The sequence below is a fragment of the Apus apus genome, chromosome 1 (assembly GCF_020740795.1).
Source record: "Apus apus isolate bApuApu2 chromosome 1, bApuApu2.pri.cur, whole genome shotgun sequence".
NCBI classification, from domain to species: domain Eukaryota; kingdom Metazoa; phylum Chordata; class Aves; order Apodiformes; family Apodidae; genus Apus; species Apus apus.
This window is the reverse complement of record NC_067282.1, coordinates 153,214,629-153,238,302: the sequence shown is the minus strand read 5'-3', so window position 1 is coordinate 153,238,302 and position 23,674 is coordinate 153,214,629. Positions and strand designations below refer to the sequence as shown.

The following is a 23,674-nucleotide window of genomic DNA, read 5'->3' as shown; positions in this document are numbered from 1 at the left end:
GCAAGAAAGATCAGAAATAGGTGTTGTGCAAAGAGTTGGGTAAACATCTGCCAGCCTTGCTACATAAAAGGCCTTACTGTTTCATCTACATCCATAGGTTTCTTTTCCAAGATGGTTCCTACAGTCACTGACTGTGCCATTCCTAAACTTTGCTTATTAATGAGGATTCACAAATTTACATTTCTTCAGCAGGCTAATGACAGGGGACATAAGGTCTTGGGACACAAAGACGTCATTTATCCCTGGACTGCTCCCTGATTTTGAAAGAGCACAAACAAAAGTGTCCAGAAACACAAGAAACTTGTAGTACTAAAGTAGCAGTGAAGCAAGGGGATGGACAAGTTTATATTACTTGCCTGGAAAACCTCCCTAAAACAAGTGCAGAAGAAGAAAAGGCAAAAAGTGATGGTGGTGCTGGTACTATAAAGAAAGAGGTTCAGAATCACAGAGCCCTGACATTCCCCGTGAAACAAACTTGGATTTGACAGACTCCTCTTAAACAGTACAAATGCAATTGCTATGTTTACTTTAAACACTGGAAGAAAGACTAAGATTTTGTTTACTGCAAATACTTTTTCATGTACCCTAATGCTCAAAAGTAAAATAGAGGCTGGATTTATTCTGAAACATGGTCAGGAATTTTAAAATAGGCTTTTGTATAGACAAACAAAGGGCGCATGGGAAACAAGAGCTTGGGAGTTACTTAAATGTCAAGGATTACATTGTACCAGGTAAAACTGAAATGTAGCAGAGGAACTCGGTTTTGTAAATGAAATGTCATTGCTGATGGGTACAAATTGCATAAGAAAGATGGAAAAGGAAACAGAGGTGGTACTTTGTCAGATGCATTTATAGCTGCAGCAAGATACAGTTAAGCCACAAAGAGAGCAGTAGTTAAAAATAAAGAAAATCAAGAAAAACTGAAGGGGACATCTGCTACTGCCTACTCCAGCAATGCAAAAGCAAAGACTGAATCAGTCTCTCTCAAGGTACTCAAAGCCACAAGGACACTGTACTTGTGGGAAAGGTAGCTGCCCAGACATCTTTTAACAAGCACCACCAAACATTGGCCAAAGATGTTCCTGTGTTACACAGAAGCCTGCTCTAATCCAGACAGTACAGGTTCTCAACAAATAAACAAGAAAAATCCCCCAAACCCAGGTACTGTAGCTAGAAATTAAAAGTGACACCAACAAACAATGTCAATGTAACATAGTAAAGAGTTTATTTGTTTGACTTAGAAAAGGTCTTTCGCATAATTCACTGGAAACATATACATAAATATACAAACGCATACCAGAAGAAACCCAGAAGACACACACTCAGAACCACTCAGCATTTCATGCCAGAAAGAGCAGGCCATGAGCTTCAGCTTTGTTACTCTGTCCAAAACCAGGACCGCAAGTGTAGGCCACACAGATCAGCAAACCTGGGCTGACAAGCCAAAGGGGAAACAAGATCTGGAGAACAGATGTCCTCTTGGGATTGTCCAGGGTCAGGACACAGATGCCAAAGAAAGCTAATCTTGTTCTTTAAAATAGAAACTGAACAACAAATGTCTCCTATTTTTCCCATCCCCCTTGGGAGGTTAGTGGCTTTATTACAAGAGGTGGCATCTTGAGCAAGGACCAAATGATGACTGCTGCAGGTACTGCTGTACCTTCAGCCTCCACTAGCAGACTTCAACAGAATTCATAAGCCCTGCTCCTTGCCCCTCTGCCCCCCAGCACCACCAACCACAATTAATCTGCTGAGTGATAGAGATTAATTTTACAGGTCACAGCTTCAGGTTCCTAGCACTCATCAAGAACCACAATTAGCAAAACTAGTAAAAATAAGTGCAGTCACCTCACCCAGACTCAGATATGTTGCCATAGGAGTAGCCAAATAGTCCAAATTCAGCTGATCTTATTGTTAGGGAAGAACAAGTTTCACCAGCATCTTAAATATCCACTTTGGATCAGCAAGGCTGCAGCCCCAAAGAGTCACACCGAGTTTAAGGAGCAGATTCATGTAACAGGATCACAGAATCATCACGGTTGGAAAAGACCTCCAAGATCACCAAGTCTAACTGTCCAGAATTCATACATCTATCTCACGAGTTTTAAACTAAGCATTTTGAGACGAGAGCTCCACATTTTTCTTACACTTTAACATGGACTCAGTGCTGCTGTGGCCCCCAAGGAAATGATGCTACTGCAGTTAAACATGCTTCTATTTTTAAGTGGATGATACAAAAGCATAGAGTATTACTGTCCATTTCCTCTTCAGTACATTTATGCCTTCTGAAGGCACCCTTGCTTCATTGTGCAGACACCTGAGATGCAAAAGGCAGCTGCATTAATCTGCAGAATCCCCATTTTTCCACGGATTTTAATGAAAATTGTAAGAGAAACACATGCCTAGGAACACTGTTTTTATAATTCAAAGTTGCATGCCTTTTAATGTTACCATTAAGAGGTTAAGTGTCACTAGTTGAAAAAGACAGATATCATGCAAGAAAGCAAGTGTGCTCTCTCAAATTCAGTAATTAAACAGCACGTGATAAACCTATGGAAGTCTACTAGCCTCTGGAGTCAAGGCATGATACTCAAGTGATGGGGAGAGGAACTGAAAAACAAGTGAACACTACTTTTCAGGAACTGGTGTGGCAAGAAAACAGAAGACAAACCAAAGAGTGACCGGAAAGGAGATCCTGTTACTTGACAAGGTGAAAGGAAAGTGCTTTCACATCCATCCTAGGAAAGAGAAAGTAAAGCATGTTAGTAAGTAAGCACAGAAGGAAAGGAAGGACAAGTAGAATCAGCCCCTCTCACTATTTGTGAAGTCACTCCACCCAAAATGAAGCAATAAAGACATAAAAACAAAGAGATAAAGGACTTCCTAGAAAACCTGACCATATATATCAACATGGTACTAATTAGTTAATTAACTTATTGCACAATTAAAAAATAAATAAATATTTTAAAAGTCAGGGAGAACAAGGAAGGACCAGATGACAATGTTCTTATAAGAACAGAAAGTGGAACAATGTTGGCCTGATAAACTTATCTCTGCTAACAAAATGAAATAAACACAAGGGGAGGAAAAAATCTCCTAAATGTCTGGAGAAAAATGGAAGCATTGCAAAATCAAGCCATTTTAGACAAAACTACAAACACACAGCAAGTAGCTTTTGGCACATGAGCCACACACCTAAAGCCAACAGGACAGCTCATGTATTAACTTACACATCCAAGCAGTGGTGTAATTTCCAACACCTCTTTTCTCCCATTACCAAGAACAATTTTATAAAACACTGCTGACAAAAGAAGCTGACAGAACCAGCTATACAACTACAGCTTGTTCCCAGAAGACTATATAGTAGCAAGCATTTAACCCACTGAGTGAGGAAAAGTATGTTTAACAGAGAGCACCATACCTTTGGTACTTTAAGGTGTCAAGATGTTCTACAAGGTAAACTCGGAATAAAACAGACCTGCTTGCCATTAAAGTTAAATATACTTCCAGGAAAGGCAGCGCATCCATCAATCAATCAATCAATCAATCAATCACATTTTATCATCAACTATAGACAGCTGTTTCAGTGTAAGAACTGTAACCCTGCTCCTAGGGCAAGTTTTTGGAACAGCTTGTTCTGTGTTGGGAGTGCAGCAGTTGCCTTTGCTGTGAATTCCTTGTGCAGTGAGAAACCCAAATAGTTTATCTAAAACAAAGAGAACTAAATCTGTGTTTTTCTGATGTCTGAATAGTTTTTTTGGCAAGTAAGTATGTTAAGCTTTCAGGTGTCAACTTAAAATTAGGATTTATTTTTCTTAAGTGTCACAAGAGAGCTTATTTATGACAGCAGAGTATGTAATTTAGATGGCAAGACAGCAGAGAGGAACATCAATCCACACACTGAAGGAACAGAAACAACCCACTTCTCCACTCTGTTAGTAGGTAGAACTAGAAAAGGGTCAGCGGACAAGAGGACAAGGGTGTCAGACAGGTCCCATATAATGAATAGCCACGTATACCAGGAACCTGCAACTTTAAGTGATGACTGAGGACATATATGATACAGGCCTGTAAAATCACAAGTAACAAGGAATAGGGGTGCTCATCACTACATCTGACAGTGGAAGAATTAGGGTCACTCAAGGAAACCATCAAGGAAACCATCAAGAAAACCATTAAAGCAGCCTGACAACAGTTCTTTTTCATACCACACAATGAACTCAGGGTTCATTGCCAAAGAACACTGTGGAGGCCAAAAGTAGAAAAGGATTTTTAAAAAGGGACTAAGTGCATTCATGAATGCCAGATCCAGAAGGAACCGCCAGTTCAGAGAGACCATAGACTGCTGGAACAGTGTCAGAGAAAGACCTCTGTATACGAGCTTTATATTTTATGCTTCTTTGATCACCTGTTACTGGTTATCCTCGGAGACAGATTAGCAGATCAGATGGCCTTTGGTCTGACTGCATGCAGTGCTTCTTATGGATCAGAGCTCTTGATTTTGGCATGATTGAGAGTTTGGAAAGGTTAACTTAAAAAAAAGAAAAAGGGAACATTTGAAAAGCTTGTATGCCTCCTTTGCTTCCTCTTTCAGCCTTCAAAGATGTGCTCCTTAATCATTCAGTTTCCATGAATGGTAAAGTATTGCTGAATCAGTAACAAAAAGGATTTTGTAGCAGCAACTAAAGGCTGTGTTATTGCTCCCAGATCCTACCCAGTCCCCCTTATAAGGCATTTCTCCTGACTCAGTCTCAACTGCAGATTAAAACATCCCATATATCCCATTCTCTTTCTTACATTCTTGCAAAATCAGTTTGTTTGACTGCTATATTTATGACATGAAATAGTTAAGATACTAATATCTTGGCCTCTGCTAGCTAAACCCTTCTCCTAGACCATTCATTTCCCTGTGGATAAGTGACAACAGGAATCTACAGGAAGACTCCTTGTGGACAAAGGATTGCTACACTGTCTGTAAACATCCTTATTTCACCGAGAATTTGCCAGTTCAATTGGATTTAGCCTGCCAGCCAGTCAGACCAATACATTTCTGCAGTGCAGTCAAGTAAACAATGCAACACAGCGATTCTGAGTCTGTAGCTAGACAGACTGAAGTAGCAGCACAAGTAAGTCAGAAAATCTCCTGCATTTATCTGGACACAGAGCTACCTCTGAGACCAGTCATCACAGTTGTTTTTATATAAAAAACAAGTGTGCACACAGACATATGGACTAATACATTCATCACTAACCCTCATTTAAGGAACCGATCATCCAAACTCTACGCTTCACCCAGTAAATGTGCTTTAACCGTGGGTGCCAGGTGCATCCAGGACTCTGCACTGACTTTAGAGACCACTGCATGAGGACATGGCTGTAAGTCCAAAATCATTCAAGAGGTTACTGTTCCAGCTTGTTCAGTCTTCAGTTCTCCAGACAATCCTTCCCAATCAAGATAACACACAGGTAGTTTGTTTGGTTTTATCGCTCGTAATGGAGTTTGGACCCACGTTACCTGGAATTAAAAGAAGTCAAAGTAATATTAAGTAAATAAGACCTGGACAAAGTTTGTACTCACTTCAATCCTATCTCATTATTTACTATACACCTTGTATTAGATCTGCATTACTCTGCACTCTCTAGTGGTTTTATTTCCTACTACTGTGAAATGAAGAGACATTGAAATATGAACAAATTCAGATTTTGGAGAAAGATTTCCAGGCTTTGGCCTGTACCCAGCCCAGCTTCAGTGGTATTCTCGTTTTTTCACATCCCTCTCTTTCTTGTGGGTATTTGATCAACATTTTCCTCACCTGTAGGTGATGGGGAAGAGAAGAGCTCTCCTCCCTCTCTCTACCTTCTTCCACACTGCAACTTATTGATAACCACGTGGGAAGCTGTACTGAAATCTGTCCTCATTTTTGTGGCTGCTCTCTGTGCTACTGCCTCCTCACCACATTTCCCCATGGCATTTCATTCTACCTCCTATGCCCTCTTTGACCCAATCTGTATGTTACTAAGTTCGTCATTACTCCTATCTCCTGATCACTCCTGTTCCCCTCCCTGTCTGCATCACATTCAAGACCCTCATGTTTACTTTCAAAAGCATCTGTGCTCCTCTGCTTAATTTCAACTCCCATCTCCTTTATTCTTCTCACTTTCTACTCTTCTGAACTTTTTCCACAGATTGGACTACAGATAGAGCAAATACCTTCCTTATATGTACCAAACGACATTCCCCTCTTTCTTCCAGTTGTCACCCATCCATGATCCCACTTCAGCTGAAAAATACTGGTCATAACTAAGCAGCTATTTCTGTGGTATTGCAGTGCCCAGTGTAAATCCCATTTCTTGTTCCAACAAGCACACAAAAGTGAAACAAAAAAATCATGCTACTAAGCATGTGTGTTCTGCATCCATCACTCATAAGGAGCAAAGGCCAATCCATGGAGCAACTCAAGATAGCAGACTCTTCTGAACAAGTCCACTTTGCTTCTTGCAGAGGAGAAAACAGAACAAAAAGCCAGAGCCTTCCAAAGGCACACAGCTTTCAAACCCTTGCAGAATTTCCCAGAACCTGCACACAGACATCAGTGCCTTTGCTGATCAGTCTGCTCAGCAGCAGCTTCAAGTCAAGAAGATTCTGGTCAGGTTCAGAGCTGCTGCTGTTGTGTTCCTAAGCAGGCAACAGTCGAATTCAAGAGTTTTATTAATTTGATTACGTGGTTTAAGAAAGCCTTGTAAGACAAAGCACAGACTCCATGCAGTGTGCTAGGATAACACCTCAATATGTTAATTTAGTTGCTTAGTTTGGAACACTACTATCTGTAGCCCTTGTATTTTCCAGACTCCCAATTCTGACTTGCAGGTATGCTTTTCTAGCATGTAAATACTCAGCCAGATTTTCAGACTCTGTTGCAGAATGCACTTTCATCACTTCCCTTCCCAGTTCAGATTCTCTTCATCACCATTTGCTCTTACAAGACTGAACCTGACCTTTAGTCTGCTTGAATAATGTCTTTCAATTACTCTGTGAGCTACTCGGGGTGTGGATCTGGTCTCTCTATGCATTTGCAAGGTGGGATGTGTCTCTGTGGTACTACAGAATTAATAGTGGCTTTGGAGGATGTGTGCACTGGCAGGCCCATAGGGCTTAAGTGTGCTGTTTAATCTTTACAAAAGGTAAGGGCAGCTATTTCGAACTGTGAAGCTCTGAATAATTGCCTCCTAACCTGACTGCATACCAAGAACCTTCTCTCTCCTTCATTTCCAGTTCTTATCTCCCTTCTGTCACCCAGAGTATCACAGCATCAGTTTTTACTAGACCTGCTCAAAACCAACTTAAACTTTTAAAGCTAAGTCAGCCCTACAGTTACCCAAAAGCAAAGTGCCTCTTATTTTTATCTTGAAGCTGGAGCTCTATTCTATGCCCATGTTCAAGAATTTTTTATTAAATCCTAATGAAGCATGTGCTACTGATTAAGTAGCTGCAGCGTCTTCTGGATAGCTTTTTTTTTTCTTTTTTCCCCTCTTTCTCATACCTCTACATCTTCCTGATATGCCCCCTGCCATTTCTGTTCACATCTCACTTTGGGACCATTAAACTAGAAAAGCTTTCTCTCAAGAACAGTGATTTAATTCAAAAGCAACACAGAGAGAGTGATCTCCCTCCAGCCTTTTACAACACCAGAAGACCTAAGTCTACTTACACCATACTTCAAAAGCCGTGGAGTCTTCCATTGTCACCAAAAACAGTCATACTCAATTTGCATAAAACAAAAAAAATACTTGCATGGACTCCCCAGAAAGACACATCCAGGTCAGGAAGAGCACAGCAGGAAGGCTGGTGTGCTGGACCTTCCCCTTTATCAAAAAAGGTGGCAGCCCGCAGGAAGCAGCAATGGCAATAAATAAAACCTGAACATAATAGCATGATTGTGTCTTTGTGGAAATGGTCCAGACCAAGCATCAGAGTGCCTGGCACAGATCCACTATGTTAAAAGGAATAGGGACATCGCAGCTGCCCTGACTGCGCAATACCTCAGAAGGGCACAGCACCTCACTGTTCAACTACAGACACCTATCGTTTTCGTACCTTAATCTGGGCCTAATTTCATCATGACATTGCGAGGACGGCGGGCTGTCTGCTTTAAAACAGCTGACAGTGAGAAACGCAGGGAATCTATAGTGAAGTGCTGGCAAATCAAAGATTACGCAATTCTCTGCTTCTGTCACTAGAGGGTACTGCAAGCCCTCAGGTCCATTCCTCCCAGAGGAAACGCGCATTCGACTCCCCGTAGGTCTGGCTCTGAGGAATGGGGCCCAGAAGCACATACTGTCTGTGCCTAAGACAAGTGATTTGGAGAGAGGACCTCTTTAGACCAGGGTTTACTTCTACCTCCCCAGACGCCAAACACACATCCTGAAATAGGTCTACTATAGTCTTAAATTAACTATCCATGCCTTCTTGCACTTCCTCTCTCTTCCATTCATTTGGCATTTTTAAGTCTGTCCTTCATTCAGCCGGAAATATTTCTAAGAACCTAATCAATTGCTGTTGTTGACCATCCCACTACCTTGCTTTTCTTTTTGGTCTCAGGAGAATCGGAGAATGCCAGGTTGGATGGGACCTCAAGGATCATCTGGTCCAACCTCTTTAGGGAGGAACATAGTTTAGAGGAGATGGCCCAGCACCTTTTGTCTTTACATTTGACAGCACGGCAGTCGCAAGGGAATTCAGTCTCTCTACACCTGCATTTCGCATTCACCAGAGCACAGAAAGGTCTCCGGCCAGACAAGCTGAGAATTTTTCTTCCTGGAACTGGTTTATTTTATGTCAGGATGTACTGACACCCAGAACTACTCTTTGAGAGAGGAAGACAACCAGGTTGAATAGGCCATTGATTTACTTCAATCTGACAAAACATCTAAAATGTTGAGAAGTTAGCTATGAACCCACAAATTGCAAGAAATCTCTATCATTTGTGTCTTCTTATGGATGAAACCTTGGAAGGACTTAGTGAAAACATCGATTTTGTGTTACCAGAGAAAGAAAAGCTGAGATCTAGTACTTCTCTATAGGTTCTATTTTTGTGACTTTTCTCCCCTATTTCAGAAGGTGACAAAGGAACAAATTAAAAAAACTTCTACCCTCTCCTCTACTCCTTGCCCTGTTCCTCTGTTCTCCACCAGTAACTTGTCACGGTAAACATGGCCTACTAAACCCAAATGAGGAAAGGAAGGGTTACACTGAAAATCTGTCTGCACCCTGCTAGCCACTACAACAGTGAACATAGTGCTGCTGTTTATTAGGGGAGTACACTTCATGAACTGTACACACGACCTGTTTTACACAAGGTGCCGTTCACGTTTCTCTCCCTTTCTCCCATATCTGCTTGCTGAGAAGTATGAGAAAACATTTACATGAGAAGTATCAACTGTACAATAAGACTGCCATTTGATTGCCTTCAACTTAAATTGCCTGTATCATTTAGTACAACTTCTGCTCTTCTTTGATCCTGCTCATTTTAATATAGAGGAAATAACAGCATCTACTCACAGGTGCTTATATTGGATACATTTGCAGCAACCAGCCAAACTCAGACCAAGGGACATAGAAGCAGAATACGCTGGTGGAAGAGGTTTTACCTGAGACACCTCCAGTGCTCCGAACACTAGCATGGCCAATGCTCAGCTGCTCATATTCCAGTTTCATGTTCCCAAGGTCTTCTCCTGAATGTCCTTCACTGGCAAAAGAATTGGCCTCAATGCTTGAGCCTGGAGACCGTTTGGCCTTGCGACTGAAAAGCCCACTGGCAAACCGTTTTCCTTGCTTTGAATTGGCCTGTGCATCTTCCTTTTTCACATCACGAATAGATTCTCTCGATTTTGATTTATTTTTCAGGTCCATTTGGATCCGGGACAACAGCTTCTGAGGGCTCCGATTCAGCTTGACCAAGTTCTCCAGAGGTGGATCAATTTCTGGGAACTCCTGCTCCAATGTGACTAAGTCATTCAGAAACTGATTTAACCGTTTCTTTGACTCACTTGTTTCCTCTTTTTCCATGTTCCCCTTATTATCCTGCCGGTGTCGTGAAGCCCAGAGCATCATATCACCACGGGTTGCCCCTGCCACTAAACCATACTTGGGGTTAATGAACTTCCGAGCTACAGTGGAGGAATGAAGGCCTGGCTTCCCAATTCCAAGAAGGAATGGGTTAGCAATACCCAGTTCCTTGTAGAAATTAACTTCCTCCGAGATGGCATAGAGCTCACGAAACTCAATGTCAAACATTTCCACATGTTGTCCTGTCAAGACTAGCAGGATGTTTCTGTCAATGTGGGATGAACTCCATGTGAAGCTAAGAGTAGGAAAAAAAACTAATATTAGATTTTTGGGTGCACACTTGACCCAGTTCACCTAACAATAGTTAAGACGCTACATGGGGATATCTAGCATTGTGCCATTTGCCTGTATGTCCTTGACAAGATGGGTCAGCACAGACACATGAACTCCTTTATTACTGTTCTTCATTAGGCATGCAGACCAGATCTGGAAGAAAAGGCCCTAAAAGTCTGAAAGACTGTTTAGCCTTTATAAAAAGCAACACTGCATCAACACAAGGTGTCTCTAGACTGAAAAACTCACTGAAGTGAACTGAGCACAGTGGCTGGTGGGGAGTCCTTGCAGGCCACCACTTAACACAGTGGGGAGCTATCTCTAGCCCACTGAAATGGTCCACTAGCATGGGCATGTTTCATTCTCTGAGGGGCAGCTTGTGCTCTATGACACCTTCTCTGTCATCCCACCCCAACTCCTATAGATGCCACACAGATTATAGAGGCTGGCAGGGGAAAGGGAATGACATGGGAATTAGACCCTCAAGCAAAGTCACAAGCCATTCTTTACACAAAAAGAATATAGCTTTGCCTTAAGCAAGAGTGACCCACCTGTATGATCCAGTGGCCACCTTTTCACCATCCACCATCAGGAATCGGGATGCTAATGTGCCTTTGATCTTCCCTGCTGGCATGTAGAACCCAACTCCTGTCACAGAGCGTATGCGGATATTCTAACAGGTAGGTGAAAAGACAAAATGTCACAATAAATAGGGCAGAGAATTAGATAATTGCCAGTTCCAAGCCTTAACATGTCACTCACATTATCTCACTACTGCTGGGACTATAGTTCATTTTGTATCAGCCACCAAAAATCAGAAGGGCTACAGAAAGGAAAGCACACTGCCATTAGACCTGTTGTCATCTCTTGTTTACATAAGTCACTCCCCTCCATTAATTTATAGCCCTGTCCAATGAGCCAGCATCTTTGTAACCCTGCCTGCTATCTTCAGCTATTCATCTTAGCCCATTGGCAAGACAATGTCTTAAAAATCAAATAATCCTCCATCTCCAGTCCTGTGCTGTAGCTCAGAAGACCCAGCCCAGTTCAGGGGAATGAATCAGAGGAAGCTCTGAGTCCCATCTGTGCTTTCTGAATCCTGATCCCTATTCCATGCCAGCTCTTCTCCAGATTACATCCGCAGGACTACAAAACCAAGGCACTTTGCAACACCTGTGCAGTGCAAAGGACTGAGATGGGTCTATCTTAGGTTCTTTTTGTGCTTGTGTTCTGGTTCCTAACAACACGTGACTTGACAAAACTGGGCAAATTAGGAGACTGGACAATTTAATCATTACAGAAAAGAGGAGGAAACAATTCTATTGCTCAAAAGATAGATGTTTCCTGTATGTTATAACAAAAAGTGAAACTTGACCTTTATAATTTTACTAAGAACCTCAAATAGTTACAGTGTCTACCTAGATTCCTCACTGTTCAACAGAGAGTGAAAAAAACACAAATTTTTTTTGAACAAAAGGAATAGGCAAGTAAAGAAGAAATTCTGAAGAAGAGGAAGAAAAAACTTTTCATTAAATGAATGGGAGTAGTTAGAAAAAAAATCCTCTCCCCAAACCTCCCTTCTTACACACTTTGGCCAGCAAACCTTAAAGTAATAAAGCAATACCAGGCACAGAGAAATCACAGATTTAAGGTTACATGGTTTTCAACAGCAGATGTGTGCCTGCATTTACTGTATTTGCAGATTGGACTGAGTGCAATTCTGCTCATGAGTCCAGGCTGCGGGAGGCTGAACTGCCAAACTGGTTAACATGAAACACCTCCCCCCACATATCCCCAAAACTCAAAAGCATTGATTGCCAGTCTAAGTTTAGAGCAAATTATCTTGTCACCCTGACACACAAATTTAGACCATTTTCTTCATTCCACAATCTGTTTCTGTAAGAACTCTTTAACAATGGAAAGCTAAAAAGGTATGGTGATATGGAGCAATAAATCCAGGGCTGGGAGTCAAATAGTCCCAAGTGTCATCACAGTTCTGACACTATACTGTGTGATATTCTGGGAAAGTCAATTCACCTTTGCTGTATTCTCCTCCCATCTGCAGGAGCAGGAGAATCATGAGGATTTCGCTCATGCTAGCACAGCCTCGCATCCCATAGACAGCTAAGTCCTATTATTATAAACCTCCCTGACAGCTTAAATATTGATAGGCTATAAAAATCAGCATGCAGGAACTTGTGATGTAAGAATGCAGATCTATTTAAAACTAATAATAATCTGAATATAACTCTTACCTTTTGAATCTGCTCCTATTTCCCCCACTAAAATAGAGCAGCGTCAGTACAAATTCTGACTAATAGTAACTGATGATACTACTATTTCACATTCACCTATTGCTTGATCTGTCTGGAGTCCTGTGTGGGCATTAACTAATTAATGCTCCCAACACTGATTAAAGTATTATTATCCTGTTTTAAAGATGAGGAGCCTGAAAGAGAAAAAGATGAAGTGACTTGCCCAAGGCCTTTAAGTGAGTCATATGTGTGGGATGCTGAGTGCAGGTTGGGTAGAGCACAGGAGAAAGGGTGCCCTTTCTAGTACATTAAAAAAATTTTGTAGTTGGCTGGCTCATCACCTGAAATATTTTTTTTTCCTTGCTGAGTGAAGATGTGGGATTTGCTGAATCACAGAATACTGTAAGCGTCAGGAAGAACCTCCGTTCTTCAGTCAACAGTTCTGACATGTCATGTACCTCTTGTGAAACAAGAAGTATCAGCCTGTGTGAGCAGAAAGTTTCTTAGCATGTAACAACTGTGATTTTATTGTGTTTGTACGTTATATCACCTTCTTTTGGTGGAAAAAAGCACATTTGAATTTCTGCAGTAACTGACACTTAGAAAGGCACAGAGGGGATAGAACCAAACAGCTGAACACATAAACCTCCTTGAACAAAGTAGGCATTAGAGTGCATAAATACATCTTGAAATGCAGAAAACAAGCACAAAGTCATATAAACATCGAGTCACTTAACAAGTTATTTGTATAATGTTTTCTGCCTTGAAGGATCTTGGAGCATTTGTAGACTGATCTATCAAGCTGTACGCAGGAGGAACAAGCCTGCTTTCATATACTGAAGACTATATAACAACAGAAGAGTAAAGGCAAATATAAATGAGGTGAGTTTACAGCCACTTTGGGGGGGGAACTAATGTTACAGTACTAAGAAATATTTTGGGTAGAAGATCAGTTAGTTCACCAAATAGAAGCGACCCCCTCCAGATCTGTATTCTTGCAGAAGCCTGCTTAAGGTTTGTCATATCCTGGCTTATGGAAGCAGCAGTCTGCATAAAATTTCCACATCTCCTTTACACAGGCTTGCACCACTCCTCATCACAAGGAGTGACTAATGTCTCCCTGGCAGCAACTTAATATGGACTGGTTACAGTCAAGCCTGACAGAGCATCCTAATGCAAACAGTGAAGGAGGCAGTCTTTCTTGCTTTACTGTGACACACTTTTAAACCTCACTGTGAATCCACAGAAGGTTAAACTAGACCTAGTTTAGAAAGTCAGTAATAGGTTCTGTTTTGACTGACACTTAATTTTCACTTGAAAGATCTGGGCAGCAGTCCTCACAAACTGAGGTTGAGTAGGGATACACAAGACAGACCCTAAAGAGAAGCATCGCAAGGACTTCCACCAGAGAATCCTGTGTGCACCTCTCTTCTAAGAACAACCACTGATATCTACATTGCAAAGCAAGCAGGGATCTTTATTTCAAGTTGGGATGGATGGCATGAATGACCACTATAAACTAACTGATGTAAAACAGATTAAGGAGAGGCAACAGGCAAAATCAGTAGCTGATAGAAGACAGTGCCTCAACAGTCCCTTATATTGACAGTGTTTTAAAAAATGTGCAGATCCCCTTCCTGCTGTTCCTGAAAAATCAGATCCCTTCAGTCACTATAATACATCAGGGTAACTCCTGTCCTTTGTTTTTTTGTACTACTGCTTCACCTGAGCATAGGGTTGAGGGGGAGGCCCCAGATGCCCATTATTTCCCAACCTTAAATACCAAATGGAGGTACCACAAAGGGGGAAAGAGGAAGAGAGGGACAAGATTCATGTGGACAGGACTACAGTAACAACAGGAAAGGAATTTTTCTTATTCAAGGTCTGCAAGATTCTCATTTCTGGTGATCAGACATCCAGGGCAGAGACATCCAGGTGGTAGGTGCTCATCTTAAACAGGGACAGAAAAGCAGCCACAATATGGAAGAAGACAAGTAATGCTGGGAAATACCATGGACTTATCCTATGTATTTGCCCAGAACAGTTTTGGAAAAGGCGTGCTTGCTGACAAAAACTTGCAGGTATTCAAGTAGAGTAGGATGGAATGCAGCTGGCTGGACCTGACCTGCCAAGGTCATTACTGGGTACTATTTATTTGCGTATTTGCAAAAAAAAGAGAGCCTTGTAAACCCCTGTTTTCAAAAGGTCACAAGCAGCCTAGAATTCTCTAACAGATAATTAAAAAATCAACAGCACTGCAGCACATCACATTCAGCTTCTCCCTTGCTTGAGTTAGGAATCGATGAGGAAAGACATGAAATACTGAAATTCCAAAAATTCCTTAGGCAGAAACTTTTAAGAATTCCTGGTGTGAGGGGGGGAGTGAGGGGAGTAACTCCTTATGTCTTAGGAAAGTGAATGTAAAATTTAAGATGAAGGTGAACTTCTGCACATAACTCCTTCCCTGGGCTTGCCTGGAGCTCTAGGTGAACTCCCTGTCTTTGAGCAAGAGTGTGTGTCACTGGGGCCTTGGTTAGCAGAAGTAGGAGGAGAAAGAGAACTCATCTAAGAAGTGGTGAGAGCACTCACCCTCAGGTCAACAAAAATAGGCCTTTTTGCGAGGCTATGAAATGTATACCTATGAGAACTTTGATTAATTGTGATCTCTAAAGAACACTCCTATGTCAAATACATCCGAAGTCTGGCAAACCATGTCCTGTAGGTTCAGGAAGCCATATGACTCACACACACGACACATTCTTACTAACATCCCAGGATGAATGTGCCAAGGGTTGAATTTAAATGAGTTTCTGGTGATCTCTGGCCTTCAGACAAAAAATGAGGTTTTTCTCATTTCATGCTTGGAGTCGGTAAAGAACTTTTTGTCTTCGCAGAGTGAGGTACTGTTTTCCTACAGCAGTTAACCTCCTGTGAGACTGTTGGCAGGTCATGAAACCTTGCCATCTCAAAACAATACAATAGCCAGGAATTTTGTGAAAATGCCCAGCACTGTATGCAGACAAAGAGCAAAATCCAGTGTTAACACTAAATTTCCCTGTATTAGGATTGCTGAAGTATTCACTCTGCATTGTATGAAAAGGGCAGGAATCACAGAACAATCTGAGCATCTTGTGATGACACAGGACAGAATAAGCATCCTGACCCTGCAGCAATGACAGCCCGTGGTAGTGCGTCATCTCTCTCTTTCCCTCAGATCACAACTTGCCTCTAGCCCTTAAAGTTACATGCCACATTGCTGCAACTTTCTGAGAAAAAGCCATCCTGTAAATCTTGCCTAGGCATTCTGAAGGAAAGCTGGGAAGAAGGGCAGGAAGAAACCGTATACAATTCCTTTGCTAACAAACTGGTGAAAATTTTTTAGAAGAAAGCAAAATGGCTACACAAAAAGACAGTGTAAGGAGAAAACATTTTCCTGGTTGCTAACAATGACACAGTGATTTCTGCCATACTGACCCAAACAGTAGCATAGACACATCCAAGGCAGCCTTGGGCAGGATACTAAGAGGCCCTCTTCCTTGAAAGGCAAATGACCTGTTGCCCCTTACAGGAAGACTATTCCCAGTTCCTTCCATAGTATCATAGACAGGAATAAACTGCATTGACCTTAACAAGATTAACTAAAGCCTTAGCCATACTCGAAAAGGAATACAACAACACGAAGGGGAATTTAAGATACACTATGAGATGGCTTGGAAAGGAGGGGAAAAAGTTGAAGAACAGCCCACTGTGAGCTGGAGCTCCGCAGAATAGTGAACAACTAGGCCTAAGAAGGATGTTAAAAAGTTCTTCTCAGTGGACCTCCTTCAGCTCAGCTTGTATTTGGACTTTTTGTTAGGTGAAGGAGCCTAATGAAAAAACATAGCAAGGGCTGCTGTGAGAGAAGGAAAGCATGGGAGTGACACACAAGTGTTTTCTCCAGCTTTTGATGGCACCAGTTTGAACCCTGCTTCTTTGGAAAGGGTAATGCAACTAGGCTGCTGCAGGACCTAGTAACTGTGATGATTTGTTTTGGAGTGTAAAGTCCATGCAGATACCTATGGTGAAAGAGGTAACAGGCAGAGCAGATGGGGACTGCTTGCTGTTTAAAGACAGAGAAGGCAGACAAAAAGGAACTCACTTCTCCAATAGCATTGCAACTTTTCTAAAATGCTAGACCACCTTTTCATTCACTCTATCCCAGAGTTAAAATATGCAGCACTGAAGGCACCAATCCTGCACATGATAAAATGATGAGAAAAGTACAGGGAAACAGGTATCAGAACAAATGGAACTACTGCTGTGATTTCACAGTTTTGCACCAAAGAGACTCAAGCCTAGGCCACAGAATCCTCTCAATGATTGAAACAAGTCTATTATAATGTCTGTGTCTTGCTTTCAAAGACACCGGAGGACAGAAACTTCCATCTCTGTTTTGGAGAAAGATGAGAAAGCTGCTCAGCGGGATGTCTTTTTTGATGAAGTACAGAAACTCGGAAGAGAGTGGTAGTTCACAGGAGCACCATTCAGATATATGCAAGTCATTTTCATCCCTATTTAAGATGGTTCTCCTAAAGTGGCTAATATGAGCCTCTAAAACCTTCAGAGCTTTTGAGTTTTGGTTGTGGTTTTAATTTTTATTTTAACTATTAATTCAGTGTTTATGGAAGATCTGTCCTTCCTCCAGGCTAAAAGGCACTTCCATCCCCATGCCCACTGCTCAGAAGAATAGTTGGATCACAAGAGGGGCAAGTCTGGTATCCCATAGGCTGTTTCCAACCTAGCAACATTTTCTGTACTGGGAACAAGTCTGTAGTAGTGACAGTGACTTAAAAACATGAAAAAAAAAATCCCAGGGAATACAATGCTACCTATAAACACACAAAGAATTTCAGTCTGTATGTAACGGAATGAGATCCTACTGAGGCTGCTTCTGTCAGCCAAGCTAGGCTAACTACCCTTCTGTGCTGCATGCACTACATGAAGGCATACTCTGATACAGAACTGGGGAGCAGCTGTGCTACTCAGTCCCTTACATTCTCAGGCAGAGGACCAGAAGCTCACAGATTGTCTCTGCTGGGTAGAAAAGTCTTGATTTCAGAGTATATGTGTCCTATAACTGGGATCCATGCAAACAACTCAGAAGAGCTACTGTGGACTCCAGCCTGAATCCTTGCATAGGGGACCCACAGGAATTTTCTTCAATTTTCTTCTCAAATAGAAATTTGTATGTCACAAGAACCAAGAAACGACACAGACCCCTGTTTCAGGTGAAATGCAAAAACTCCAAATCTTTCCCTTCTCTTTCCTTTTGTATTAGCAAGTCACTCCCTTATCCCTCTCTGTTCCACTAACCCCTGTCTAAGTGCTGTCATGTGACTTGTAGGAAGGAAGAGATGTGTTTGCTGTACAAGTGAGTTCAGAGATTCATCACAACTGAAAAAGGCCACTGACCTGCAGCAGGTAATAATTCAGTATTTAATATCTTACCCGGATCTGCAAGTCACTGAGGTCAAGGCATCTGCACATTTCCAGGAAGAGCTTCACTCCCTCTTCATCTAGGATTATATAGACTGGGATCCAGCGCTTATATGCAGCATCAACAATATCACGGAAGATGTCCCGGTCTGTAAATACATCCATAACCACTGCAATAATCTGGAAACAAGAAGACAGTGGACAGACAACTGAAAAAAAATATATCAGGAACTGAAAGGGAGGCCCATCCCACTGGTGCAAAATAAAGCACTGATACCAAGAATATGGAGAAGCAGGATATAGGGGAGACAAAAGTAGAGAGATGTACATGCCCAAGCATGACCAATAATCTTTTCATTATCTGCCTTGGCTCATGCTGCACTTTGGAAGGAACTTAATAATTACGTCTTTGACACTTCTCCTTTTTCTGGGGAAGATGTTTTATTTCAGCAGCCTGAGGAACGCCAAAGCCAAGTAGCTAGTTTTTCCTCTGTATTGTGAAACTTTCATTTTGCAAGGATCCACTTAAAACAAAGAAGAACATTGAACACAGACTGAAAAAAGAAGAGTGAAAAATAAACCTCTCAGACTTAATCAGAAAGTGAGTAATAGAAGAATGAATGTGCAAAGGAATCAGGGCCTGAATCCTCAGCCACGGTGCATAGTGCAAACAATAATTTTATTTTCCTTTTTTCCCAAATTGCTGTCAGAACTCTGCTTTCAGGGATGGCTTCCCAAGGAATGTCTTATGGACTACAAACATAAACACCTTGATTTGTCAGGAGGGGACTGGAGTGTGTGTTCAAGATTTGGAGGCAAAATGATTGTTCCCTCTCTTCACATGTAAAGTTCTTCTGGTATAGAACCAATCCCTCTTTCCAGGCATACATTTCACATAAAACAAAAGGTGCACTAATATGACAGACAAGTCTGAACATTCATAGGATGAGTAACAACAAAACCAAGAAGGTTATTGGCAAATTTAATGCTGATCCTACGTTTTGTCTTTCTCTCCCTTTCTGTATCTTTTACACCATTAGAAATATCATATAACTTCTGCTTGAGTTATCCTCCCCAGCATTTGGAAGGCTATGAATAGAGGAAACTACTGTTTCCCGAGCCTTGCTAGGAATCTCTGACTTGCCAGGTCAGAGTTCTCATGCCAATCATATGCCAGGAATAGAGGTGCCTAAATTTTAACTTCCCAGAGGCTGGGGTCACAGTGATGCACCAAGTTGTGCTGGGACAGCACATACAAGTGTCAGTGGAGCTGAAGACTGGATCAAACAATAGGATTTTCTTTGCTTGAAGTTTGTAAGAGGTGCAGCTCAAGTTGCAGGAGCCTCCAGTGGAAAGGGGATAATTTTCACCAGAGACCTCTTTCCTTTGAGAAATGCCCTTGAACAAATTGCTTTTGGGAAAGTGATGCCACAGTAAATGTCCCCTACTGTGTTTGTTGAGTCTCTGCTTGCACAGCCAACAACAACCAGCACATCTGCTCCGTCAGGCTCCTTCTGTCAACAGTGCTTACACAAGCTTTTCTTTGTTAGAAGAAGAAAAAAGAGTCAAAATTGTGTTTATGCTCATCATTAACATGTAGGTTCCTGACACGGGTGAACTATTGTGGAGATACAGTATAAACTAATGTGAAGTTCCTTAGTAACATCTGATAGGCAGAACTGGATTTCAGGTCCTGCCTTGGTTCTCATTTCCTAGCACAAAATGGCAAGATGCAAGGAATGTTACTAGACCCTCTGAAAATTAAAATACAGTGAACTTCTGCCTCTTTATTCCCAAACAACTTCATATACAGAGAGACTACAATTAAAGGTATGAAGAGTTCATACATTAATTCAGGCCTATTATGCTTCCTCTTCACACACCGTGGTAAGGATGTAGTTAGAACCAAGGATGCCAGATACTACTCACTTGAAGTAAGAACATCCACATAGGGAATTGATCAAGATCAGACAGTGGAAGTGCGAATTTGTTTTCTTTACATCCCCTCCATTGCAATGACTCCAAATGACTGCAGAAATCACACCACATCCTGGACAAACCATTAATTGTTAGCACTGTCCTTGCACAATGATGGGATGATTCCCTCCAGCCTTTGGGGCCCTAGGTCAGTTCAGGCCTCTTTGCAAGACTGTGGACTAACCCATGACACCGCAGTCCTGTAGGAAAAGTGGATTAGCTGCCTTGCAGATGGCACTTCCAAGCCAGCAGAATGGGATGTATGCAACCCCACTGCTGGTGTGTTAGTCTTCCCAAACCCCTGCTGCACCTGGTGATGTGTGAAGACTACCTAGGAGTGTTCCCAAATACAGCAAGTCAGAGCATGAATGTCTACCCCTGCAAGAGGTTTTCCCCATTCCTCTACCTATCCCATGGAAAACACCTTATCTATTAGGCCCATAGGTGTGCCTAGCTCTTCATAGGTATTTACAGATTGGCAAGCATTAACTTGCCAATCTCATTGCAGCAAGGTAGCTTAATTAACATATGTTTGTAAAACACTGATGATAAGCCACCCACAAACATGTGCCACATGTTACTAATATCTGTTTAGATCCCCCACCCCAAAAAATACCCCTCAAAACAACCAACACCTACTCTCGTCTGCTGAATGAAAAGTAACTACCTGGAGATTTTTTTTTTTGCCAGGACCAGCTCAGCTGAACACAATAGGCATAGATATCTATGAGAAGGACCATTAAACACTTAAATGGCTGTTAAACACAAAACCACCTTTGGGCTGAGAGAGGCACAGTTTGTTCAGTCAGTGAAAAAATAAAAATCTACAAAGGAATTAATGATTTTTAGGTGCCAGGCACAGCTATCAAAAAGAGAAGTTTCCCAGTCCTTGCACAGTCTGTAGAGGCATTGGCAGCAGCACAAAGAGGATGTGAAGTTGCACTAAATCAGAGTGTACGCATTTTACAGCTTCCGCCTCTTCTAAAAGGACCGATCACACCAGTCACTGTGCATGATTTTCTGTGAACAAGAAGCTGAGATCACCCGGTGGACTAATGCCTCTATGGAAAATTTTTTGTGTTTCCCATCAGATTTGGTTTTAACAAGTCTGCAGAGGTTGTGCCGATAGTGTGTGCTGGGGGGCAGGAGAAGGCGGTGGGTGGAGGAGGAAATAACTGCTGAATTAGAAAGCAGAAAAAAAAAAAGAAAGCAGCAGAACTAAGAGAAGGAACAAAGTCTATTATGCTGTTATTCCCTTTCCCCAGGGTGGATGTGAGCTCCGAAGGGGATCATTTCCTGGGTGGTCTTCTCTGGAAGCTTTACTCAGACCCAGAAAATCTCATCATTGCCCCCTACCTATTCAGCGCAAGCTCTTGTAGCATCACAATTTGTTTTCTTGCCAGAGGTGCCCTGTCACCACCGACAGTCCTTTCCAGCCAAAGATAAATAGGAAGAGCAGCTGCATCTTGTCTGGACTCTGGCTGCTTGCAGTCAAGCCTGGATGGTGTTGACACCACAGAAAATAAACCCTGAAAAACACTAACCCACAAACTCGCTGTCCTGTCTTTAACCGGGGATACCTAGTACACGTACAGGAGGGGTGGCTGGCACAGCATCATGACTCAACTTTGCTGAGCCAGTGAATCACAAAAACGAACACATGGGTACAACAACGCAGTTTGGGGCTGGGGGGGAGAGGAGGTGAAGGGGTTTAACCCCACCCTGGGCATCAGCTTTGGCAAACTGTACGTGACGGGCAACAAACCTCAGGCACGGCCCTGCCTGGGGGACACCAACCAGCGAGTTGGGCCCATGTGCTCCTCCTGCTTTGGCAGGTGCCAGAAAGGACAGCCCGGCCGCAGCTGGCCCTCTCCTCCCTGCTGCCCCATGTGCCCCCCAGCCAGGCTGGCCCCAGCCCAGGCATGAAGGCAGGCAGGGGTGGCCCGTCGTGTCGTGGCCAGGCCCTACCTTCTGCGCCTGCTGGATCATCTCCCGCACCACCTCCTTCAGGTGGGGTGCACTCTCCTCCTTGCGGGGGTGCGTGAAGAGGGCCACCCGGCTGATGCCCCGGTAGAAAGTCTTGTCAGTCCAGCCCAAGTCCAGCGGGGGTACCTCCGTGTCCGAACACTGGGGCCAGTAGGCCAGCGAGAGGGTCTCGCCGCCGGGCCCCCGGGCCACCTTGCCGCCCTCCCGGGGGTCGTCGTATCCCCGCCAGCTGCCCCGCAGAGCCTGCAGCTCCCGGCTGGAGAGAAAGTCTCGGAGCTGCTCCTTCCTCAGCGCCTCCCGGTAGGCCGCTTCGCCCCGGGTCACCAGCGCCTCCAGGGCCCGGCGCTGCTCCTCGCTGTAGTAGAAGCGGGCCTGGGCCTCCGTCACCTTCTCGTTGACGTGCGAGTCGTCCAGCAGGAGCACCTGGGACTCCGCCATCCTGCCCGGCGCTCCGCGTATCGCCGGCCGGCCGGGAGGCTGCGGAAGGAGGGAAAGGCAGAGCCGGGACCGCCTCACCTGGCCTGCCCGAGCCCGCCCCGACGGGTGGAGCGGGCCGCGCCGCCCTGCGCCGTCCCCTGCCGCTCGCCGGCTCCCTGCGGAGAGGCTGCCCCCTCCGTCCTGCCCCCTCCTCGCTGACCCGTGCCCCCGGGGGACAGGGCTGGCCGGGCCCCGCCGCGGCTGGTGACGGGGTCCCCGACCACAGCGCCGGGAGGAGAACCAGGCCTGAGCCACGCGTGTATTGTGACGCAAAAGTCTACTGAAGAGGGTTTCCCCCCACCCCTTTTTCAGCCACCTGAGGGCTGCTCCTGGGGCAAGGGATGGGGGACGCATCAGTGGGGCCAGGGACACGGGCAGAGCAGGGTGGGCTGCAGCTGGCCGGCCCCCTGCAAATCCCCTGGCAGGAGCAGGTCGGCGACTCCCGAAAAGCAGGAGCTGGGTGCCCTGTTCACAAACGACACCGCGATTTGCCCGAGGCGGCTCAGCGGGCGGGTGTCGGAGCTGGGAACAAACCAGCCCTGCTCCCAGGTCTGTGGCTGGGAGCGTGAGTAACTAACCCCGGCTCGATACACGCGTCGCAGCAGAGAGACTAGGGGCTGTGATGTTAAATTACGAGTTTCGCGTGGTGTGCAGTAGCTGCTAGGGGCCCTAACCGAGATTCAAGCCCCACTGCGGTTGGCGGTGCCTACACAAAGCGTAAAGAGCTTCCCCCCTGCAGCCCAGGGACAGAGCTGGCGAGGATGAGCGAGGAAGCGGGGATAAAGGCAAGACAGTGGTGAAATACAAACATTCAGAGGCTTTTTCAGCACTTTACCTAACGTGATTAGCCCTAAGTGTTCACATGCACAAAAAAACTGTAGGGACAGAGCTGCTGGAGCTGCTCTTTGTCTCCTCTCCGTAAGCAATCACCTGTGCTCAGTGTCTGTTGGCTTCAAAATCCAAGGATGAGGTGGAGCACCAGAGCTCATCCTGTGCTGTTTCTCTCATAGAGAGGAAAATTTTAGTATTCCAGACTGTCATCAATAGCTTTTCCTAGTGTGAAATTCACTTACAATTTGAAAAGGTACTTTGCAGAGCTCTACTC

At 43.7% G+C, this 23,674-nt stretch overlaps 1 protein-coding gene across 1 annotated transcript; it reads right to left on the bottom strand.

Moving 5' to 3' along the window:
- Positions 1-5,377: 5,377 nt before the first annotated feature.
- FAM83F (family with sequence similarity 83 member F) lies at positions 5,378-22,545 on the bottom strand. The gene is made up of 5 exons (XM_051630280.1): positions 22,075-22,545; positions 18,142-18,309; positions 10,951-11,072; positions 9,649-10,361; positions 5,378-5,515 (listed from the first exon to the last, which is right to left on the bottom strand). The coding sequence occupies exons 1-5, from the start codon at positions 22,528-22,530 to the stop codon at positions 5,451-5,453; spliced, it is 1,524 nt and encodes a 507-aa protein (XP_051486240.1). The 5' UTR covers positions 22,531-22,545; the 3' UTR covers positions 5,378-5,450.
- Positions 22,546-23,674: the final 1,129 nt, after the last annotated feature.